Below are 20,001 nucleotides of genomic sequence, written 5' to 3'. Positions count from 1 at the left end.
TTACTAGCCCGATTCCCTCACCGCTCAGCCACCTGACTCCCAATTAACATTAGCCCTTCATTCCTGACATGGATACCGTAATAATCATACTGAGACATATTTGCATACCTTTATCTTTTTCTCGTTTCTCCTATTCTTCTTTTCTTTTTTTTTCGAAATTGGGCACCTGATGGCTTACTTGACCTTTTCCTGTCCATCTTCTTTGGCACTCAACAGTCAACAGATTTCCCATCCCCCCAACACTGTCACTCACGACCAGAAGTCAAGACTAAACCAATTCACCTTGGTGACCACAATCGTTTTGTGTTACATATTTTTATTAGCCATTTCACACAAATAAAAAAAACAAAAATGTGCAGGAACTTTAGGCCTATATTTATAATATTATGAATGAAATGTGCGTTATTTGGAAGAAAGTCGAGGTGCAACTGACTTTAGCCCACTAATTTAGAGTATTGCACTATACAGTGGACCCCCCCCCCCTTGTCCGTTCCATTTGGGACACCCAGTCAGGTGAGCTGTCTGTCCCCCTCCCCTTTTTTCACACAGCTTCTGTGCACGGCACCTTCTCAGCAAGCAGGGGTGCCTGCAGCTGCCTGAAGGGGGCGCCAATTTGCCAATTCCCCACACAGTGAAATGATAGAAAAGAGAAAACCGCTTCGCGGTGCAGAGATTTTTATTTATTTATTTTATGCTCGTGCGCCCCCCACGTGACATGACAAAAAGGCGGCCCCGGGCGGCTGCCCGGTCCGCCCGTGCCTAAAACCCAAGGGTCTCTTCCTCAAACGCCTGAATCCATCTGCTGGCCCCCTCATAAAGGTTAGGGAGGCGGGAATTCAGTCCAGTGACGTCCAGGGTTTTCCATGGAACATAATGCATTTGGTCTCCTCGTACCAGGATGGGGGCCTGATAGAATTCTGGAAACTTGGTCTGCCTGACCGGCCTGGCCGGGTCTTTGTCCTCTCCTGAGAGTAGGAGGGGGTTGACGGGGCTTAGGGCATGGGTCAGTGCTCTGTCCAGGGGCTCGGAGGGCCAGGTTGGTGACTGAACCTCTGAAAGGACAGTCTTAAATGCGCCCTTTCCAAGTAGGTACATGTCTGTCCCGTCTTTCCCAATAGGAAGTTGGCCACGTAGTTCGCGGATTATCTACAACTGATAAGAGTGTCTATTGCCACCTTTTCTCCAGTGGGACCAACTTGTCCCACCGGTTCGTCCTGTCCTGGAGACTGGGGTTTTGGCTCCCCCTGCTGGGACCCAAGGTGGTCATCATTGAAGTCATCGCCTGGATTTTGGTATCCATATCGGCCAGCCCTCTCCGCGTCGTCCAGTAGATGTCTGACGTGGTAGTACGCTCCCAGGACTTGGGGGCCTTGTAACTGGGCCCCCTCCTCCTTGCTCTGTACCACTGGGAATTGTGGGTTGCTTCTTGTCTCTGCCTCACCCGCACAAAAAGTCTTTCTGGGTGGGGCAGAGCTATTCGCCATCTTGCCGTACGGTGGGGGATGCCTAGTTTCTAATGTCTCGTGATCAGTTTTGGCTGCGAGCGTGCAAGCCTTCAACGTCTCACGATATCTCTGTCCTTCCCCCTCATAAAGAGAAAGAATGCCAATTTCCTCCTCTTTCTTTCTTTCTTTCTTTCTGAGTCTCTCTTTTTCCAGTCCCTTGTGGCTGTGGTTCTCAATGAGTAATTTCATGTCATTGCAAAGACACGGATCGAACGTCCCGTGCGGGGGCCACGCCGGAGTCATCTTGAGGGTTCGCTTGGTACATTTTTTATTCAGTTTGAGAATTTGTTCCTTCAGGATCTGCAAGATTTTTCAGGATCAGCATTTCCTCAGCAGTGACGTGTGTATGGATGATTATAGGTGCCAAAACTAAATAAATACTTGGATAAATAAATAATTCTATAACACAAAGCTTAAATAAATGACTAATTATATAATGAAATGCCTAATTGACATACAAAATATATAAATTACAAATTAAATGAGACACTAAATATATAAATGTTACATGTATTTGTGTGTATATATATATATATATATATATATATATATATATATATATATATATATATATATATTACGTTCACATTTATTTATTTATACTTACATTTATTTATTTATCCTTACATTTATTTATTTATCCTTACATTTATCCACGGTGTAACTTGCTGCAGCAAAATATATCCGTCGTCTACGTCACCAAGTCAGGGGGCGGGTTTAAGCCTCTGATTGGTGGTTCAACTTGAATCGACTGCTTTTGACTCATTCAAGATGGCAGCACCTAGTGCGGATTCAATGAATGAAATATTGCATGCTACAGTGGTCGAAATGTTGTCGGTAGCTGAAGAGATGGAGGCAACTGCCAATTCACTTTTTTTTTTTCATATTGAGAGCTTCGCTGAAATTATAGCAATGATATCGGCCCTGACTGACACAGACATCAATGAAAATGTGTTCACGATCCTCGGCGAGATGGTACAGCATAGGGGGTGGGCGAATCGATCTCAAGACCGATAGTATCGATACCAACGTTGGTATCAGTAGCCTATTGATTGATACTGGCGTGATAAGATCGATACTTAAGTTTCAATTTCTGTTCTCTACATTCAGTACACAATTCCCTTTACATCATAGTGGTTGTAACTTGTGCAAACGCCGTCTAACTTCGCCCAAGCTCACTTTGCCCCTCCCCTGCTAGGCTGTGAGTTGTTGCCGGTGTTACGTCCCAACTGGTTCCCAATTTAACTGGTTCCCCAGCTGTGCGTGCACCTATCAGTCTGCCTCTATCACCAGATTCGTCACAAATTCACAAACATATTACTGGCGATTTTCAAGTCGGATCTCATATTTGCTGCGGCAAATATGAAAGTAGGCCTATAGGCTACGTGCGCACTACATTAGGCTACCATTCGCGACAAAATAAATGGAGACAAAATAAAACATTTGCAGGCTCGCATGAAGTGGGATTCGATCGCACTTGAGCAGGGGTCTCAAACTCAACTTACCTGGGGACCGCTGGAGGTAGACTCTGGGTGAGGCTGGGCCGCATCCAGTATTTCACAAAAAAAGGGTTTCAAGTATTCAAAAAAAAGTACAAATGATCCAAATCTTTAGTTCAATTACAGTTCAGAACATGAACGGTTCTTCAGAACATAAACAGGTTCTTCCGAACATGAACGGTTCTTCAGAACATGGCTTCTCTTGCCTACTCCTTGCTGCCAGAGACCTGGCAGCACTTCCTCTCACACAGTTGCGCCACATTTGGCTTGAGGGAGGAAGCCGTTGAGACCCTCAGTATGGCTTGAAGATGCTCATCAGTAAGTTTGGACCTGTACTTTGACTTACATTTACATTTAGTCATTTAGCAGACGCTCTTATCCAGAGCGACTTACAGTAAGTACAGGGACATTCCCCCCGAGGCAAGTAGGGTGAAGTGCCTTGCCCAAGGACACAACCTCATTTGGCACGGCCGGGAATCGAACTGGCAACCTTCAGATTACTAGCCCGATTCCCTAACCGCTCAGCCACCTGACTCCCGTGACTTATTAAAGTTCATGGTGGAGAAGAGCTTTTCACACAGATATGTGCTCCCAAAAAGGCACACGGTCCGCTTGAACATCCTGGAAAGCTCAGGGAAAGTGGGGGGCAATTCTCTCAAAAATTGTCCAAGCTTGTCTGCTTTTCCACTCACCTCCCTGAACTTGGCTTTGAGTTCAGAATTGCACTGCAAGTCAATGAGCTCCATTTGAAGCACAGGAGAAGCATCTTGCACATCGAAGGAGAAGGGGTACGCAAAAATTTGAAAAGTGGCTCTGTGTGTCTTGAAGTCTGCAAACCTGTGATCAAATTCCTCCTGTAGCTTTACATTTACATTTAGTCATTTAGCAGACGCTCTTATCCAGAGCGACTTACAGTAAGTACAGGGACATTCCCCCCGAGGCAAGTAGGGTGAAGTGCCTTGCCCAAGGACACAACCTCATTTGGCACGGCCGGGAATCGAACTGGCAACCTTCAGATTACTAGCCCGATTCCCTAACCGCTCAGCCACCTGACTCCCGTGACTTATTAAAGTTCATGGTGGAGAAGAGCTTTTCACACAGATATGTGCTCCCAAAAAGGCACACGGTCCGCTTGAACATCCTGGAAAGCTCAGGGAAAGTGGGGGGCAATTCTCTCAAAAATTGTCCAAGCTTGTCTGCTTTTCCACTCACCTCCCTGAACTTGGCTTTGAGTTCAGAATTGCACTGCAAGTCAATGAGCTCCATTTGAAGCACAGGAGAAGCATCTTGCACATCGAAGGAGAAGGGGTACGCAAAAATTTGAAAAGTGGCTCTGTGTGTCTTGAAGTCTGCAAACCTGTGATCAAATTCCTCCTGTAGCTTTACATTTACATTTAGTCATTTAGCAGACGCTCTTATCCAGAGCGACTTACAGTAAGTACAGGGACATTCCCCCCGAGGCAAGTAGGGTGAAGTGCCTTGCCCAAGGACACAACCTCATTTGGCACGGCCGGGAATCGAACTGGCAACCTTCAGATTACTAGCCCGATTCCCTAACCGCTCAGCCACCTGACTCCCGTGACTTATTAAAGTTCATGGTGGAGAAGAGCTTTTCACACAGATATGTGCTCCCAAAAAGGCACACGGTCCGCTTGAACATCCTGGAAAGCTCAGGGAAAGTGGGGGGCAATTCTCTCAAAAATTGTCCAAGCTTGTCTGCTTTTCCACTCACCTCCCTGAACTTGGCTTTGAGTTCAGAATTGCACTGCAAGTCAATGAGCTCCATTTGAAGCACAGGAGAAGCATCTTGCACATCGAAGGAGAAGGGGTACGCAAAAATTTGAAAAGTGGCTCTGTGTGTCTTGAAGTCTGCAAACCTGTGATCAAATTCCTCCTGTAGCTTTACATTTACATTTAGTCATTTAGCAGACGCTCTTATCCAGAGCGACTTACAGTAAGTACAGGGACATTCTCCCAGAGGCAAGTAGGGTGAAGTGCCTTGCCCAAGGACACAACGTCATAACGGCACAGCCGGGAATCGAACCAACAACCTTCTGATTAATAGCCCGACTCCCTAACCGCTCAGCCATCTGACCCCCCTTTACCCAGCTTTACAATGGCATCAGCATACTTCTCACCACTGAATGGTGTGCCCACATCCATTAGTGCCTTGCATGCTGGGAAATGGCAGAGGTTTGTCTGAGAGAGCTGGGCTTTCCATAGCACAAGTTTTGTGGAGAATGCTCTGATGTTGTCGTAGGCAGCACTGACAAGCTGCCCCTGGCCTTGTAACTTCTTGTTCAGTACATTCAGCTCCTGTGTGATGTCAACAAGAAAAGCTAAGTCCATGAGCCATTTGGGATCACTTAGCACAGGAACAGCCATCCCATTCTTCTCCATGAAGGCTTTCACTTCTGCTCTCAACTCAAAAAACCTCTTCAAGACGTTTCCCCTGCTGAGCCAACGTACCTCGGTGAAGTAGAGCACATCCTCATATGCTGACTCTATTTCCTCCAAAAAGGCGCGGAACTGCCGATGCTTTAAGCCCCTGGATCTGATATGGTTGATGCATTTCACAATGACAGACATCACATTGTCAAACGTCAGGCATTTGCTGCAAAGGGCCTGCTGATGGATAATGCAGTGCAGAGCAATGGCCTCCTCCACACCCTCCTCTTCCAGTTTTCTTTGGACAAGTGCCACCAGTCCATTTCTCCTCCCTGTCATTTATGGCGCTCCGTCGGTTGTTATTCCAGCAAACCTCTTCCATGGTGAACCGGCATCCACAATGGTATCACACAGCTGACGGAATATCTCCTGAGCGGTGGTCTGGCCATGCATTGGAATCACTGTGAGCAACTCCTCCATCACTTCAAAATTGTCGTCAACACCACGGACATACATTGCGAGCTGCGCAGTGTCAGTGATGTCTGTGCTCTCATCAAGAGTGACTGAGTATGCACGGAAATGTTTGGCTTTCTCACGCAGTTGATCGTAAATGTTACCTGACAGGTCAGAAATGCGCTCTGCCACTGTGTTGGCTGAAAGGCTGATGTTGCTAAACTGACCCTTCTTTTCCGGACAGACTATACTTGCAGCCTGTGACATGCACTTTTTGATGAACTCGCCTTCTTTGAATGGCTTTCCCGCCTTAGCAATCATCTCACTCACCACGTAGCTAGCTTCGACTGCCTCATCACTCTTTTCTTGCCTTCTTGAAAAAATCTTGTTGCTTCAGTAGACATTTTTTAAGATTGGCGACCCGGTCCTCTCTCTCATCTCCCTGGTATTTTGCATACTCCTCATGTCTAGTTGAGTAATGACGTCTGATGTTGTATTCCTTGTGAACCGCAACTTTTTCTGTGCATATAAGACACGTCGGGGTGCCCCTGTGCTCAACAAAAAAATATTCTGTCTCCCACTTTCCCTGAAATTGTCTGTGCCAACTTTTCTCTTCATGGCAGGTTTTGAGAAAGACATGACTGGAAACGAAATTGAATGAATGAAAACGCGCGGGCCACACTAACACTAAACTGTGATGTCAAGTAGCGGGCCACAAAAGTGTGGACCGGAGTGTGGTCCGTTAACCTCATTCAGTTCGTGACTATGACAAAAAAATTAAAAAAAATAACTCGCTACCAGGGCCGGACTTACCATTGGGCTTGACTGGGCTCCAGCCCGTGGGCCCCGTCCTGTAGGGGGCCCCGCCCGTTTACGTGCAGCGGAGGACTGAGCTATTAGCCAGAAAGCTAAGTTATGCTAGCAAGATTCATAGACAAGAACATTGTGTACGGTTGACAAACCGTAAATATAATTTGACAATATGTTTGACAAGAAGACTAGCTAGCTAGCCATGTCATTGTCCCCAAATCAATATCAAGGTTTTCACGAACAAGTTATCGGCCATATACTAGTACTAGGCTACAGTACGGCCGCAGCATGTGTAGCGGGTTGAATAGCAAATGGATGTGAGATGATCGCATCAAAGTTGACATTCTCCAAACAGTAATTATAATTTGACAGTATGTTTAACAACAAGACTAGCCAGCAATCTAGCCATGTCATTGTCCCCAAATCAAATCATGATTTTTATGTGTTGGCCGCAGCATGTCTGAAGTAGAGCTAGGTTGACTAGCGAGGTGAATCGAATGAGATGTGAGATGAGCGGTTACGTGACAGTGACTGACACAGTAAATTCAGAAAAGGAACATTTTCCAAATAGGTTAAAAGAAATATTGAAGTCACTCATTGTTGTAATTACATGTTAGCTTGGTAAAGTTTCTCAAAATTGTAAACGGAGGTTTTGACTGCGTGACTGCATCCCTGATGTTATTGTTACTTATTTCAGACACTTTGTACAGGCTCATACCAAGGAAAGATGTTCTTTGCTCATACAACGTAGCCAGCTCAATAATTTAGAACGGTGAACAATTTTGCTGGAACTACTTGGCTGATTGGCTGCAGCCAATCAGAATCGAGTATTCACCCAGACCATGGTATTTTAGATGCGTTCGACTTAATGCAGCGCCGACGTCGTCTGCAACCACCTGCAGCCAATGGCATTCTCAGATTCAAGGGTGCTGCATGAAGTCAGTCCATGTCGAACGCGCCTAATAACTTAAAAAAAATGTTTTGTCATTGGGGAACATTTAGTCATTGAATCGTTAATTCAGGAGATTCGTTCAAAAATGCTGATTCATCCATGAAACAAGTGACGTATTTGAGTAGTTGAATCATGCATTCAAACCAATTTTTTTTTAATAATTCAGATTAATTAAACATTTTAAATAGACTTCAGCAATTCACATAAATAATGTTATTTTGTTTAGTTGTTTGTTCAGAATCGTGATCTCTAAATACATATAGTACCTTGTGTATGTATCATTTTGTTCTATTTAAAGTCATGTATAGTTGGTAGGGCCCTAAAATGACCCCCACCGCCCTTAGTCTTCCATTTTTGTTAGTTAATTGCATTTTCTCCAATTGCCTGTTAATATGATATAAGATTTTTGAATCCTTGGGCCTATGCGGCCTCTTGGGCATATGTTGTTATATGCACTTACAAAATATAATATATTGACTCCTTCAGTATGTTGTTGTAATTTCTTTATTTGTTACCGTGATTACTCATATCCTCCGGCCCCTGACTTTGCCTCAGTTTCAAGAACCGGCCCCAGCTCCAAACTAATTGAAGAGGCCAACGTAGTTAACAAATTTGTGACTGAATTCCTGAAACACTCATGTGCTTCAGTAGCTCACGGTGTAATGCAACGGAGTATAATAATGCATGTGTTTTTGCTTGTGGGATCGAATCCCACTCGAATCTTTTATTTTCTTAGCTTCCATTTATTATGGCGTGAATGGCTGGTTTTTGGTATAGGTGGATCTAAAACTTAAAGATATGAATGTTACTGTCCAATCTAGACATTCCCTTGTTCTTGTTTCAAAATTCTATACCATCAACACAGGTTTTTTTCGTTTTATTTTCTAAATAAACACTCAGGGGTCTGGTCTGTATAAACACTTCCTGGTATTTGTGCCAGGCTTCTGGCTTCTCCGCCTGTAATTTCAGAAAGAACAGATGTGAGACAACTTGCATCAACCAGTTTTTATCAACTCTCTATACATACTTTTAAATAAACGTTCTTTAAACTTCCAAGAATCACGTATTACTTCCTTAATTCAAAGTTTAATCCTTGTTAGTTTTCTTTATAGAAATCTTTTTAGTTTTCCATTTTAAAATGGATTCCATACCTTTATCTAACATATTTTTATTCCTTGTTCCTCTGACTCCATCTTTTATTTTTTATAAACATATATTGTATTTTTGCAATGTTGCCATGTATCCTCCATAGTTAAACATAACCACCCATGTTGATTTCCATATACATTTCATTCTGTCTATCTTTTAGTTACAACTTATAGCCAAATTTTAACCGTTACATATTATCCTATAATACATAAATCTCTCGTTTGTCTATAATTCTAGTTATAACTTCATAGTTAAACATGACCGTTTACATACCACCCCTCAATATAGTTATGCTTACAACATTGTTTTTTACATAGCCACACATGATGCTTGCAACACATACCTCACACCTCTCAGCTCACAACATCATATACTATGAAGATAAACATAGCTATGTTATTTAAAGCCATGAAAATGTAAGAGACTGTACAGACACAAAGCATACGTCACAAGCACAACATGTCCATATGTTTTAGTTTTTTTACTTTTCACCCAGTTATCATTTTTTTTAACTGATCATACTTGTGTACATTTATTTACATATATTCATTTCCTGTCGTATTTTTGGCGCGTCCTTTAAATAAGCCTGTCTCGGTTAATTACTCCGTAGATTTACTTTAAAGACTGAGAATTAGATGCCTCTAACCCCTGCCTCTACCCGTTTATGTTTTTTGGTAAATAACTTCAGGATTATGAATTGTCGGTGTTCTTACTTTCCTCCTTATTTACAGTTTCTTCAGGTCTGTTACGTTTTAAATTTGAGCCTTTTTCCTTATCTCTGAATGTTTGTCTCCCCTATCGTTTAGTGCAAAAAAAATTCCAACAAGACCTGTTTTGGACGTATTTTTCAGACAATCAATCCTATACGTACACATTTCTGAATAACATTTTGAATTTCTATGAGTTTTCTCAAAACCTAAGATTTATTAATGCTATCCTAGGTATCAAAAGTTCATTTGGATCAAGCCCCTTTAAATTGCTTTCTCCGCCTGAGATTTCATGTCTTTACGAACGATCCATGCGTCCAATAAAACCCTCCCTTATCCCGACATATGCTTTGACCCAGGGGCGGTTTTAGGCACGGGCGGACCGGTCAGCCGCCCGGGGCGGCATTTTTTCATGTCACGTGGGGGCCGCACGAGCATAAAATAAATAAATAAAAATCTCTGCGCCGCGAAGCGGTTTTCTCTTTTCTATCATTTCACTGTGTGGGAATTGGCAAATTTGCGTCCCCTTCAGGCAGCTGCAGGCACCCCTGCTTGCTGAGAAGGTGCCGTGCACAGAAGCTGTGTGAAAAAAGGGGAGAGGGACAGACAGCTCATCTGACTGGGTCTCCCAAATGGAACGGACAATTCATAATATTATAAATATAGGCCTAAAGTTCCTGCACATTTTTGTTTTTTTTTAATTGTGTGAAATGGCGAATAAAAAAAAAATGGGTATAGGCTAACTCTTACGTTTGTTAGCCTTTTTGCTATGATGCTTGCTATGCAACAACAATATTTTGGTTTTAACTCAACAAACACGAGATAACATTTCACCATAATAGTGTGCTTTGCAACAAAACTGTAACAAGTTCAGTTATTATTTATTTTCATTATTTAGGTTAGGCCCTGTAATTAGCCAACGGAATTTTCAAATCTGTAGGTAGTTTCAAAGACGAACATTTGCTATTTGCTACAACTATATTTCGTGACAAAGTATAGTTTAACGTCATAACTAAAAGTGTTCCTCCCTAAAAGTTATATTAATATAGCATGTAATAACAGACATTTAGCGTGTAAGGGCATGTTTATGTAACCCTCCTATTATGTTTGGTATCAATTTGACCCCAGGCTGTTTTAGCTGTATAGAACATAATCGGTCTTACCACAACAGCCTTTTGATTTCAATGGGGGGGGGGGGGGGGGGCGCGAAGGGCGTCTCGCTGTAATTCAATGTAGAACCGCCACTGCTTTGACCAGAAACCGTCTCAGCTACAGTAGAAAGGTTTTTAGCACATATATACATTCATCATTCATTCGGGTTTTGGACATACATGGGGTTTATGACAAAACAATATTTCTGCTTGATGCAACATTCTTACATTTGCATCTGAACCAACGTAACTACTCCTTGCGCCTCTGTTCAAAAGCCATATATACATTTTCTTTATAAGTAATTATCTTACCTTATAATCAAAAGATGTAGGTCTGGATCACGTGTGGGGGTCTCCAATTGTGGTGGCTAGCTTTCTAGCAGAACAGGGTGCAATAAAGCGCGGAAGAGTCTGGTCCGAGTTCAGATGCAAAGGTAGTTTATTGATCAAGACAGTGGATACATTCAGTTTGGTCTCCTCAAGCACCAGAGAGAGCCTAACAATCGAATTTTCAGCCAGCATTTATACATCATGAAACACCCCACAATTCGTCATATTGAACCTTCGTATGTTTCTTCGTATCTCCCTAAACACTAAATGTCAGTTTTCCCTGCCCTTTGTCTTATTTGTATGAAGTTTGGTTTCCTGCGAATGTCTCCCTTCATCTACTGTGAGCTTTTTGTAAATATGTGATGTTCTCGTTGTGACCGCTGATACATGATTATCTCATTCAGTTTGGTCTCCTCAAGCACCAGAGAGAGCCTAACAATCGAATTTTCAGCCAGCATTTATACATCATGAAACACCCCACAATTCGTCATATTGAACCTTCGTATGTTTCTTCGTATCTCCCTAAACACTAAATGTCAGTTTTCCCTGCCCTTTGTCTTATTTGTATGAAGTTTGGTTTCCTGCGAATGTCTCCCTTCATCTACTGTGAGCTTTTTGTAAATATGTGATGTTCTCGTTGTGACCGCTGATACATGATTATCTCAGTCACATGATCGCCCCTTCGTACTGTTCCCTGTTTTTGTGCTGAGAGACCAAATGTCAAGACAAGGTTTGTCCAACCTGTGGTTTTCCACCTAGTTCTCCTACCTAGGCCTTAACTGGGGTATTTCATCCAGTTTTGGCCCACGACACGGCCTTTGTCAATTACGCCCCTATGGAACAAATTATCCATAAATAATAGGGAAGCAAACACGCTAAACATTTTCAAAAGAAGGATTTTACTACTTTTATTTATTTATTATTGTTTTTTATTGTTTTATTAGGGTGAGTTCAGGTAATGTGGGACATCAGTTAAAGTGGGACAGTTCTGCATTTTGATGATTTAATATGTGCAAAACCGACATCCAATCACCAGAGTTGATCTTGACTCGTAAATACAACACTTCTAGTCACTATGCAGTGGTTTTTATTTGTCTGACATAATCTGAGTATGCGTGATCTGGCTTGACAGGGGTTCCGTACAGAAAAAAACGCATCGAAAGTTCAACGGCATATGACATTCTATTTGTCAATGATAAGGCTGGCAAAGGAATTTAAATTAAGTTACAATGAGTACTATTGCAGCATAATGAAGGGGTTTAACCACTGATTGAAACACACACAAAAATGTGTAAAATAATGCTTTGTTAGCAAAAAAAAAAAAGTTTTATGTGACTGTCCCACATTACCTGATCATGTCATGTAATGTGGGACAGCATTCTTCAGGTAAAGTGGGACCTCTAGTAATGCTTTGTTTATGCTATGAAAGTAATTTAATTCGACAGTTCTCACATTTTTAATACAAGTAATACAAGTTCGCAACTAAATAACAACTTTCACTGTCATCGAACCAACGCTTTCAGACTTGTAAGCGTGACTAGTGATGTGTCGTTCATGATTTGTTCATTTTGAACGAATCATTAGTATGACTCGGGAGTAACGAGTAGTCTCAGAGAGCAATTCGTTCATTTTCTCGTGGCCGAGAACAAAAAAAAAGTTAAAATAACTAAACCTATAATTATCACTTGTAAACGAATATCATTCACGTCTTACTAAACCTAGTCACGCAAAAGTGAACCAGGTAAACAAATCCTTTCTGTTTCCTCTTCTGAGCCTATGCAGGTCACGTGAAAAATTATCCAAAGATCCGTATCCGAAGACCCAGTCAAAATGAACGAATCGTTTCTGTTTCCTCTAGTTACCAGTACTTATCCAAAGACTCATACCCGGCAGATGAACGAATCATTGATCCGAAGACCCGGTTGTCAGAAGAACGAAACATTGATCCGAAGACACGGTTGGGAGGAACAATTCGTTCATCTGCCGGGTACGAGTCTTTGGAACGTTTTTCACGTGACCTGCATAGGCTCAGTACTGGTAGCTAGCAACAACAGAAACGATTCGTTCATTTTGACTGGGTCTTCGGACACGGATCTTTGGATCGTTTTTCACGTGACCTGCATAGGCTCAGAAGAGGAAACAGAAAGGATTTGTTTACCTCGTTCACTTTCACGTGACTAGGTTTAGTAAGACGTGAATGATATTCGTTCACATGTAATAATTACAGGTTTTGTTATTTTCACTTTTTTTGTACTTATAGTTCAGTGCAGCGTAATAGATTTCCGTGATAATTAAATGCTAGTGTGATAATAAATGACCATTTCAAATCATACAAACTGTCATGATACATTATTTTAATGCAGGAATTTCTTTTAAAATAGTATCTGCTGGTTTACATGCACTAACATGAGAATATGATACGTGTTTGCAGTACGTATTTAGGCCAGGGAATTGGCTATAAAATGTTGACCCCCCCCGTTGAAATGAACGAATGACTCGAAAAAAGATTAGTTCATTTTGCTGAACTAGACTCAAATAACCGAATCAGTAAAATGATCCGAACTTCCCATCACTAAGCGTGACCACTAACGCTAGTCCAACAGAATGCTAACGCTTCGTGACTAGCTAGCTAGTAGCACATAGACTGCAGATCACTAAGGTTTACATCAGTTACACTTTATGCCTATTGTATAAGTCAAACCCCACAATTAATTGAATCTTGCCACACCCTTGCACTGTTGCATTGTTGTATATAAACTACTGGTGGGCCGTTATCGACGTTAATGCGCGTTAACGCGCTGCGACTTATCGGCGATAAAAAAAATATTGCCGTTAATCTATTCTCACAGTTGGGTTGGGAGCTGGGTCTATACTACGCAAGCTATGATGACTTTCACCTTGATATTTTAGCGCGGATGTATACCTAGCCGAATTGCACTGTAGGGGGCGAGAACGAGTCTTCGAACCTGTGTGTATGCCTTGTGTATGAAATTATCACATCAATCGTGACGTGCTAACATGGATGCAGCTATGAAGCCGCCTGGTTTGCTTCAGGGAAAATGTATTTTTAAGAAGCTTCCCAATGGAAACCTCGACAAGACTAAGGTTGTTTGCACCTTGTGCTATGCGGAATTAGTATACTGTAGGAGTTCTTCCAGTCTCAAATACCACCTAAACGCAAAGCATCCCTTAGCTAATGCGGAAGATGCCGGGCCAAGCACTGATGTAGCGCAGGGGAAGAGTCGTCGTCAAACTACAATGTTTGAGTGCAACCGAGGCAAGCCCGTCAGCACAGCTCTACCAGCCAAGCTAACGAATCTAATAAACAGTTAATAAACACAAGTACATCTTATTGAACATAATTTATTTTCATCACCAATTATCATAGTAGAACAGATTTCTCAAGCAGTTTGTGATGCATTTTGGAAACAGGAGATGAGCTCCTGGTCTAATGCGCCACCTGGCTTGAGAAACCCGTTCTCAAAGACTTACTTTTAGTCATTATTTGGGTAGCACACATATTCTGAATGCCTTCGGCGGAATTCAAATGAGCCATTTTAATCTAGATTAATGCCAATATTACAGTGAGATTAATCTAGATTTAAAAAAATGATCTATGCCCACCACTAATATAAACTAATTATTATTAGTTTAGCGATAGGCTGACAGACGATGACTGTCCCACTTTACCACACAAGCTGTCCCACATTACCTGAAAATGCTGCCTGAGTGAAAAAGGGGGTCATGTTATGTTTGAAAGTGCGTAGCTCCTAAAATACTGTGTAGGCTATTCCCATTTCATTCCAACATGAAAATGTTCTTAAGCCCTAAAACCATTTACAGAAACACCACTGGGGTGAGTTAACAGTTTTTTTGTAAGTCTACTGGAGCCTCTACCAAAAAGTGTCCCACATTACCTGAAATCACCCTTCTGTTTTTTGTATTCGAGAGACCGCAGATAGATTGCGGCTAGTCTGGTTTGTTATATGTTTTGGAAACTGCAAAGGCAGCTCGAGTCTAAGACGGATTCGAGAGACCGCAGATAGATTGCGGCTAGTCTGGGTTGTTATATGTTTTGGAAACTGCAAAGGCAGCTTGAGTCCAAGACGGATTCGAGAGACCACAGATAGATTGCGGCTAGTGTGGGTTGTTATATGTTTTGGAAACTGCAAAGGCAGCTCGAGTCTAAAACGGACTCGAGACACCGCAATGACTGCGGCTTATATGTGCTTTTGATTCCCGCAAAGACTGCGGCTTGTATTTTGTTTTGTTCCATTTTAATTTTTTGGTTATTTATTTTTATAACTTTTATCACTTGTATTATTGTTTTTATTATTATTGTTTATTGTTTTTATTGATTTTATGTAAAGCACATTGAGCTGCAATTCTTGTATGAAATGTGATATATAAATAAAGTCTTATTATTCTTATTATTATAAAGTGGTAGGAATAGTGTCCATGATGCAGCGGGTTATCATAATGTTGTAGTTGATTTGGTGTTAAGAGTTTGTGCACATTTGCAATGTGCAGGCAGTTTTGACATCAGTAAACACATTAATTAAACAAAATTCACTGATCTATACTGAAAGTATCCACTTTATATTGTCGTTCTGTTAGCTAGCCAGCATTTCATCCATAAAGAAAAGCCTTTGAAAGCAGCTGAATCATATGCCAGCAGTCAGCACAGCTGCATATCGGTTGTAAAAGCTCATTCGCTTCTAAATAACAGTTGGCTATAGCTATAGGGTACCCAAAAACCTATTTGTGAATTGCCAATTGAAAGATTGTCCAGCAAGTGATGATGCCTAAAGCAATGATAATCAAATCCCTGTTTTCTTTCTAGGCTAAACCGTTTGTAAATAATATTGGGCCTCATTCACCAAATGTTCTTAAGAACAAATTTGTTCTTAAACCCCACTTACGCAGTTTTCACGAAGATTCTGGCATTCACCAATGTTTTCTTATTTGGGATTTGTTCTTGTGGTAAGAACAGAATTTACGCACACACAAGAGCACTCTTAGGCCCCGTTTACACGGAGGAAAAACGCATATTTTCATGCGGTTTGGCCTTTCATTTACACGAAAACTGAGGTTTTATCACGGAAAACTATCATTTCTAAAAACTCAAACAAAGTGGAGATTTCTGAAAACTCAGTTTTTGTGTTGGCGTGTGCACTAGGTTAAACGTAGTTTTAGGTTCTCAAACGTCACAGTATGCGACAAAAAATGCATAACGTCATGTGAGCGTCCTATGTTTGTAGTAATGTAATGGGGTCATTTATTTGTGAATCGCGTTACATTTGTGAATCACGAAATACATTTGTGCATTGCGTTACATTTATTTGTGAATCATCCAAACAAATGAACCTCGCGCCATATTTACTATTGAAAGGAAAAGGAAGTCGATCGTGTTATTCGTAGTTGTTGTTGATTTTGAGAATTCTGATTGGTTTGCATGGCTTTATCCTTCTCGTTACACTGCCGCCTACAGATTTGGCATAGTTATGATAGCGCTCGGGGGCGTATTCATGCGGGTTCATGTAAACATAATTTTTTTTGAAAACGATCTTGTGTGTACAACGTTATTTTTGAAAACGGAGGGGCAGAAATATTTGTACCAGAGAAGAACCAGAGAAGTTATAGGTTAGTTGAGAGAGTTGAGTTGAACTGTATACAGTAGGTCCTAAACTATGATGAGGTTTGGTACAAGATGGTAGGTTGAGAGCGCGTGGGGAAGGGAGAGAGAGAGAGATAGGCTTCTGGAGAACAATGGGAGAGTATGTTAACTAATCCTAACGAAAGTTAGGTTAAATCATTTGCAAACTAAAATCAAACGGAACAAATTAAATCACAATATGCCAATGTTCACAAGTAAGAAATGTAGCAATATCGCAGTTACTGTTGTCAGTTTGAAGAAGAAGAGTCAAAGTTCCGTTCGTTGTTGTCAAACGGTTAGAGCAAAGGAATCTTTCGTTCAAGTTCCTATAGACGGTCCAGTGAGTTGCTTTTTCGCAAGGATTCACCGGAAGTGTTCGCGACACATCTGACCTATCCTTCTCAATCAGCAACTCACTGGACCGCTAGGAACTTGAACGAAAGATTCCTTTTCCTACCATCTTGTACCAACGCTCATAATAGTTTAGGACCTACTGTATACAGTTCAACTCAACTCTCTCAACTAACCTATAACTTCTCTGGTATTTGTTCATTATAATTACATTTCCTTAAATAAATCATTGTTTATAATACTCGCGTTATCCCTCACGTTATCTGATCTGCTCTACTTTCATAGAATTCACTACTTAAGATTAGACTGATTATTACGAAGGCTATTATTCAATAAGGTTTCCTCTGTCCCTTTAACAAATAAGAGGTGGTGCCCCTAAGAACTACATACTTAATTATAAATTAAGTATTGCTAATCTTAAACGAGCAAACCCCGCTACAAAATACACACACTACACTTTGTAAAGCACTTTGAATTGCCATTGTGTATGAATTGTGCTAGGCCTATATAAATAAACTAGGCTTGCTTTGCCTTCAATTCACATCAATTATGTTAACGGGGAACCTTGCCATCCAATAATAAGTGACTTATCACTGTATTTATAGGCCCAAAGTAGGCTTATTCTGCACACTTAGGACTACACCAACATAATGGCATATTTATTGCTGCTGCAAAATGTTGCAGATAGTTCCCTGAGGAGGGAACACATCTTCCTTGACCATACCAATTTATTTGCAGAGAGTGACGAGTACCTGTTGGGACGCTTTAGGCTACCAAGAGCAGTCCTCATAGTCAACTGTCTTCTAGGCTATGTTTTGAAATATGTTTTTTTGCTTCAAAATTCAGAATAAAGTTAAACCATATATTTTTCACTTAATCAGTTATGCGCCCTTCTCCAGATACAGCGTTCACTGCATGAGTAATTGCATTCCATGCATCGGTTTTATTTACTGCTTTGTATCCACTGCTGACGCTACTAAATGTTATCTGATGTGTCATTTGTCGATAACTTTTTGCAGCTGTACCTCCACTTCAGAATTACAAAAGTTTTTCTTTCTTTTGGAGTCGAGGCTTCCACCGTCTTTACCACGTCTTTTCGACATTTCTCTGACTGTGCACACGGCCCTGCCATCTCATGCCCTTTTATGGGAATTAACGGGGCGTTTACCTATGCTAAATAGGAGCAACGGGGCACAAGCTTTCAACTTACGTATATTGGGATTCATCATTCTAAGACCACACCTGCGAACAATTCAGCTGTTTAGGGACACGTCATGAATCACACGTGGATTTTTCTTAGGAACTTTCTTAAGAACAAATGTAAGAAATAACTTAGGAAGATATTGGTGAATGAGGCCCAATGTTCAGTCTTATGCATGTTTTCGGCTTGTGAAAGCTAGCTTAGTGCAAAATTTCCCTATTTTCCATACTACAAACTCCGGTGCATAAAGCGCTTAGTTTTATTTAATTGCAAATGCCTTTGTTAATCGCATTAGTTCATTAATGAAACGAAATTCACTGAAGTTATCGTAAAGCCTCCTACCTCAAGTGCACATTAGTCCAAATGCTTAGTGAAGCGTATAGTATTTTTTTATTAAGGATCCCCATTAGTCTACACCATGGTGGAGACTATTCTTCCTGGGGTCCAGGCAAAAAATATTACAATACAATATAAATACATAAAATGCAGTACAGCATGATCAATTATCACAAAAACACAGACTTAGAAAACAACATTTACATTAAAAGTAAAATAATACCTGAAATCCCTTAAATACCTAAAATAATAATCTAATCTACTATAATTTCCTTTCTAATTATAGCTGCCTTAAGTTTCCTTTTGAAATCACATTTATTTCGTGTTAGAGTCACATGAGGGGAGCACATTCCAGTATGCAATGGCTCTGTACATTACTGTTTTCTTAAGTGCATTACTCTACAATAAATGCAATACTTGGACAATAAATGAAGAACAATACATGTTTGGTCAGGATAACTGGATCAATAAGACCATTGAATGTTTATGATGTCCCTGTGTGTTCATACTTTTGACAGGGGACAACGACGTGATAAGTCAGCTGACTATATAAAATGTTGATAATGTCAGGCTACTATAGACCAACTGCAGTCTAACCTGCAACGTATTTGACATCCTTTAGCCAATACATTACATTTTGCTGAATGATTGAAGGGCTAAACAACAAACGCTCTAATGAAATATCACCAACTAACAACACGGAAATAAATGACAGACTGGCAAAGGCACGTTCATTTTCCGACCGTGCCTTTGCTCTGTGCAAGAAGCGCCATCTAGTGACCATAACAACGTCCATGTCTGAAGACACCCTAATCACCGGATTGGCGCTTCTAGTGTTAAATGTCATACACTCCAAGTTTGATTTCCTGTCCATCGGAGGATTTATATCCTATGCTCCCATACCCCTGCTCTACAACATGACGTTTTTTCCTTTAGATAGATTTGGCTTTGGCGGAGTGGTGTCTATTGCAAGACATTTTTAATTAATAAGAGTGCCTTAACTGAACTTGATTTGTGAAGTAAACATTTTCTCTTTTTTCTTTCCAGATAATCAACCTGTTTGAAATTAGACCAGACCCCAGAATTGGAGAGGTGAAGGCTCTTAATCGCACTGTTTTAGTAGCAGACAGACAAGTTAATCTCCACTTCTTGGAAAGAAGAATCTAAACCAGTCTTTGATTGTTAAACACATGACATGTTCTGAACTGCACCAGGGCGAAATTCCAATCCAAAACTCCAACCTATTGACAAGTATTTCCAACTTGACATGACAAAAATAATAGGGGTTGGTGAGACCTTATAACAGGGGCGGTTTTAGGCACGAGCATAAAATAAATAAATAAAAATCTCAAAATTTTGCAGATCGTTCCCTGAGGAGGGAACACATCTTCCTTGACCATACCGATTTATTTGCAGAGAGCGACGAGTAGGCTACCTGTTGGAACGCTTTAGGCTACCAAGAGCAGTCCTCATGGATATTTGTGACAGTCAACTGATTTCTAGGCTATGTTTT

General features: G+C 41.0%; 1 protein-coding gene across 1 annotated transcript in view; it reads left to right on the top strand.

Moving 5' to 3' along the window:
* The window catches only part of LOC134017599 (sterol 26-hydroxylase, mitochondrial), a 75,602-nt gene extending 55,817 nt beyond the window's left edge, over nt 1-19,785 (top strand). Inside the window, exon 9 of the mRNA XM_062457419.1 lies at nt 19,536-19,785. Coding sequence (XP_062313403.1) covers nt 19,536-19,655 — 120 coding nt within the window. The 3' untranslated portion in view covers nt 19,656-19,785. The remainder of the gene's footprint in view (nt 1-19,535) is intronic.
* Nucleotides 19,786-20,001: the final 216 nt, after the last annotated feature.

The sequence above is a fragment of the Osmerus eperlanus genome, chromosome 3 (genome assembly GCF_963692335.1).
Source record: "Osmerus eperlanus chromosome 3, fOsmEpe2.1, whole genome shotgun sequence".
NCBI classification, from domain to species: domain Eukaryota; kingdom Metazoa; phylum Chordata; class Actinopteri; order Osmeriformes; family Osmeridae; genus Osmerus; species Osmerus eperlanus.
This window is presented reverse-complemented; position numbering and strand designations above follow the sequence as displayed.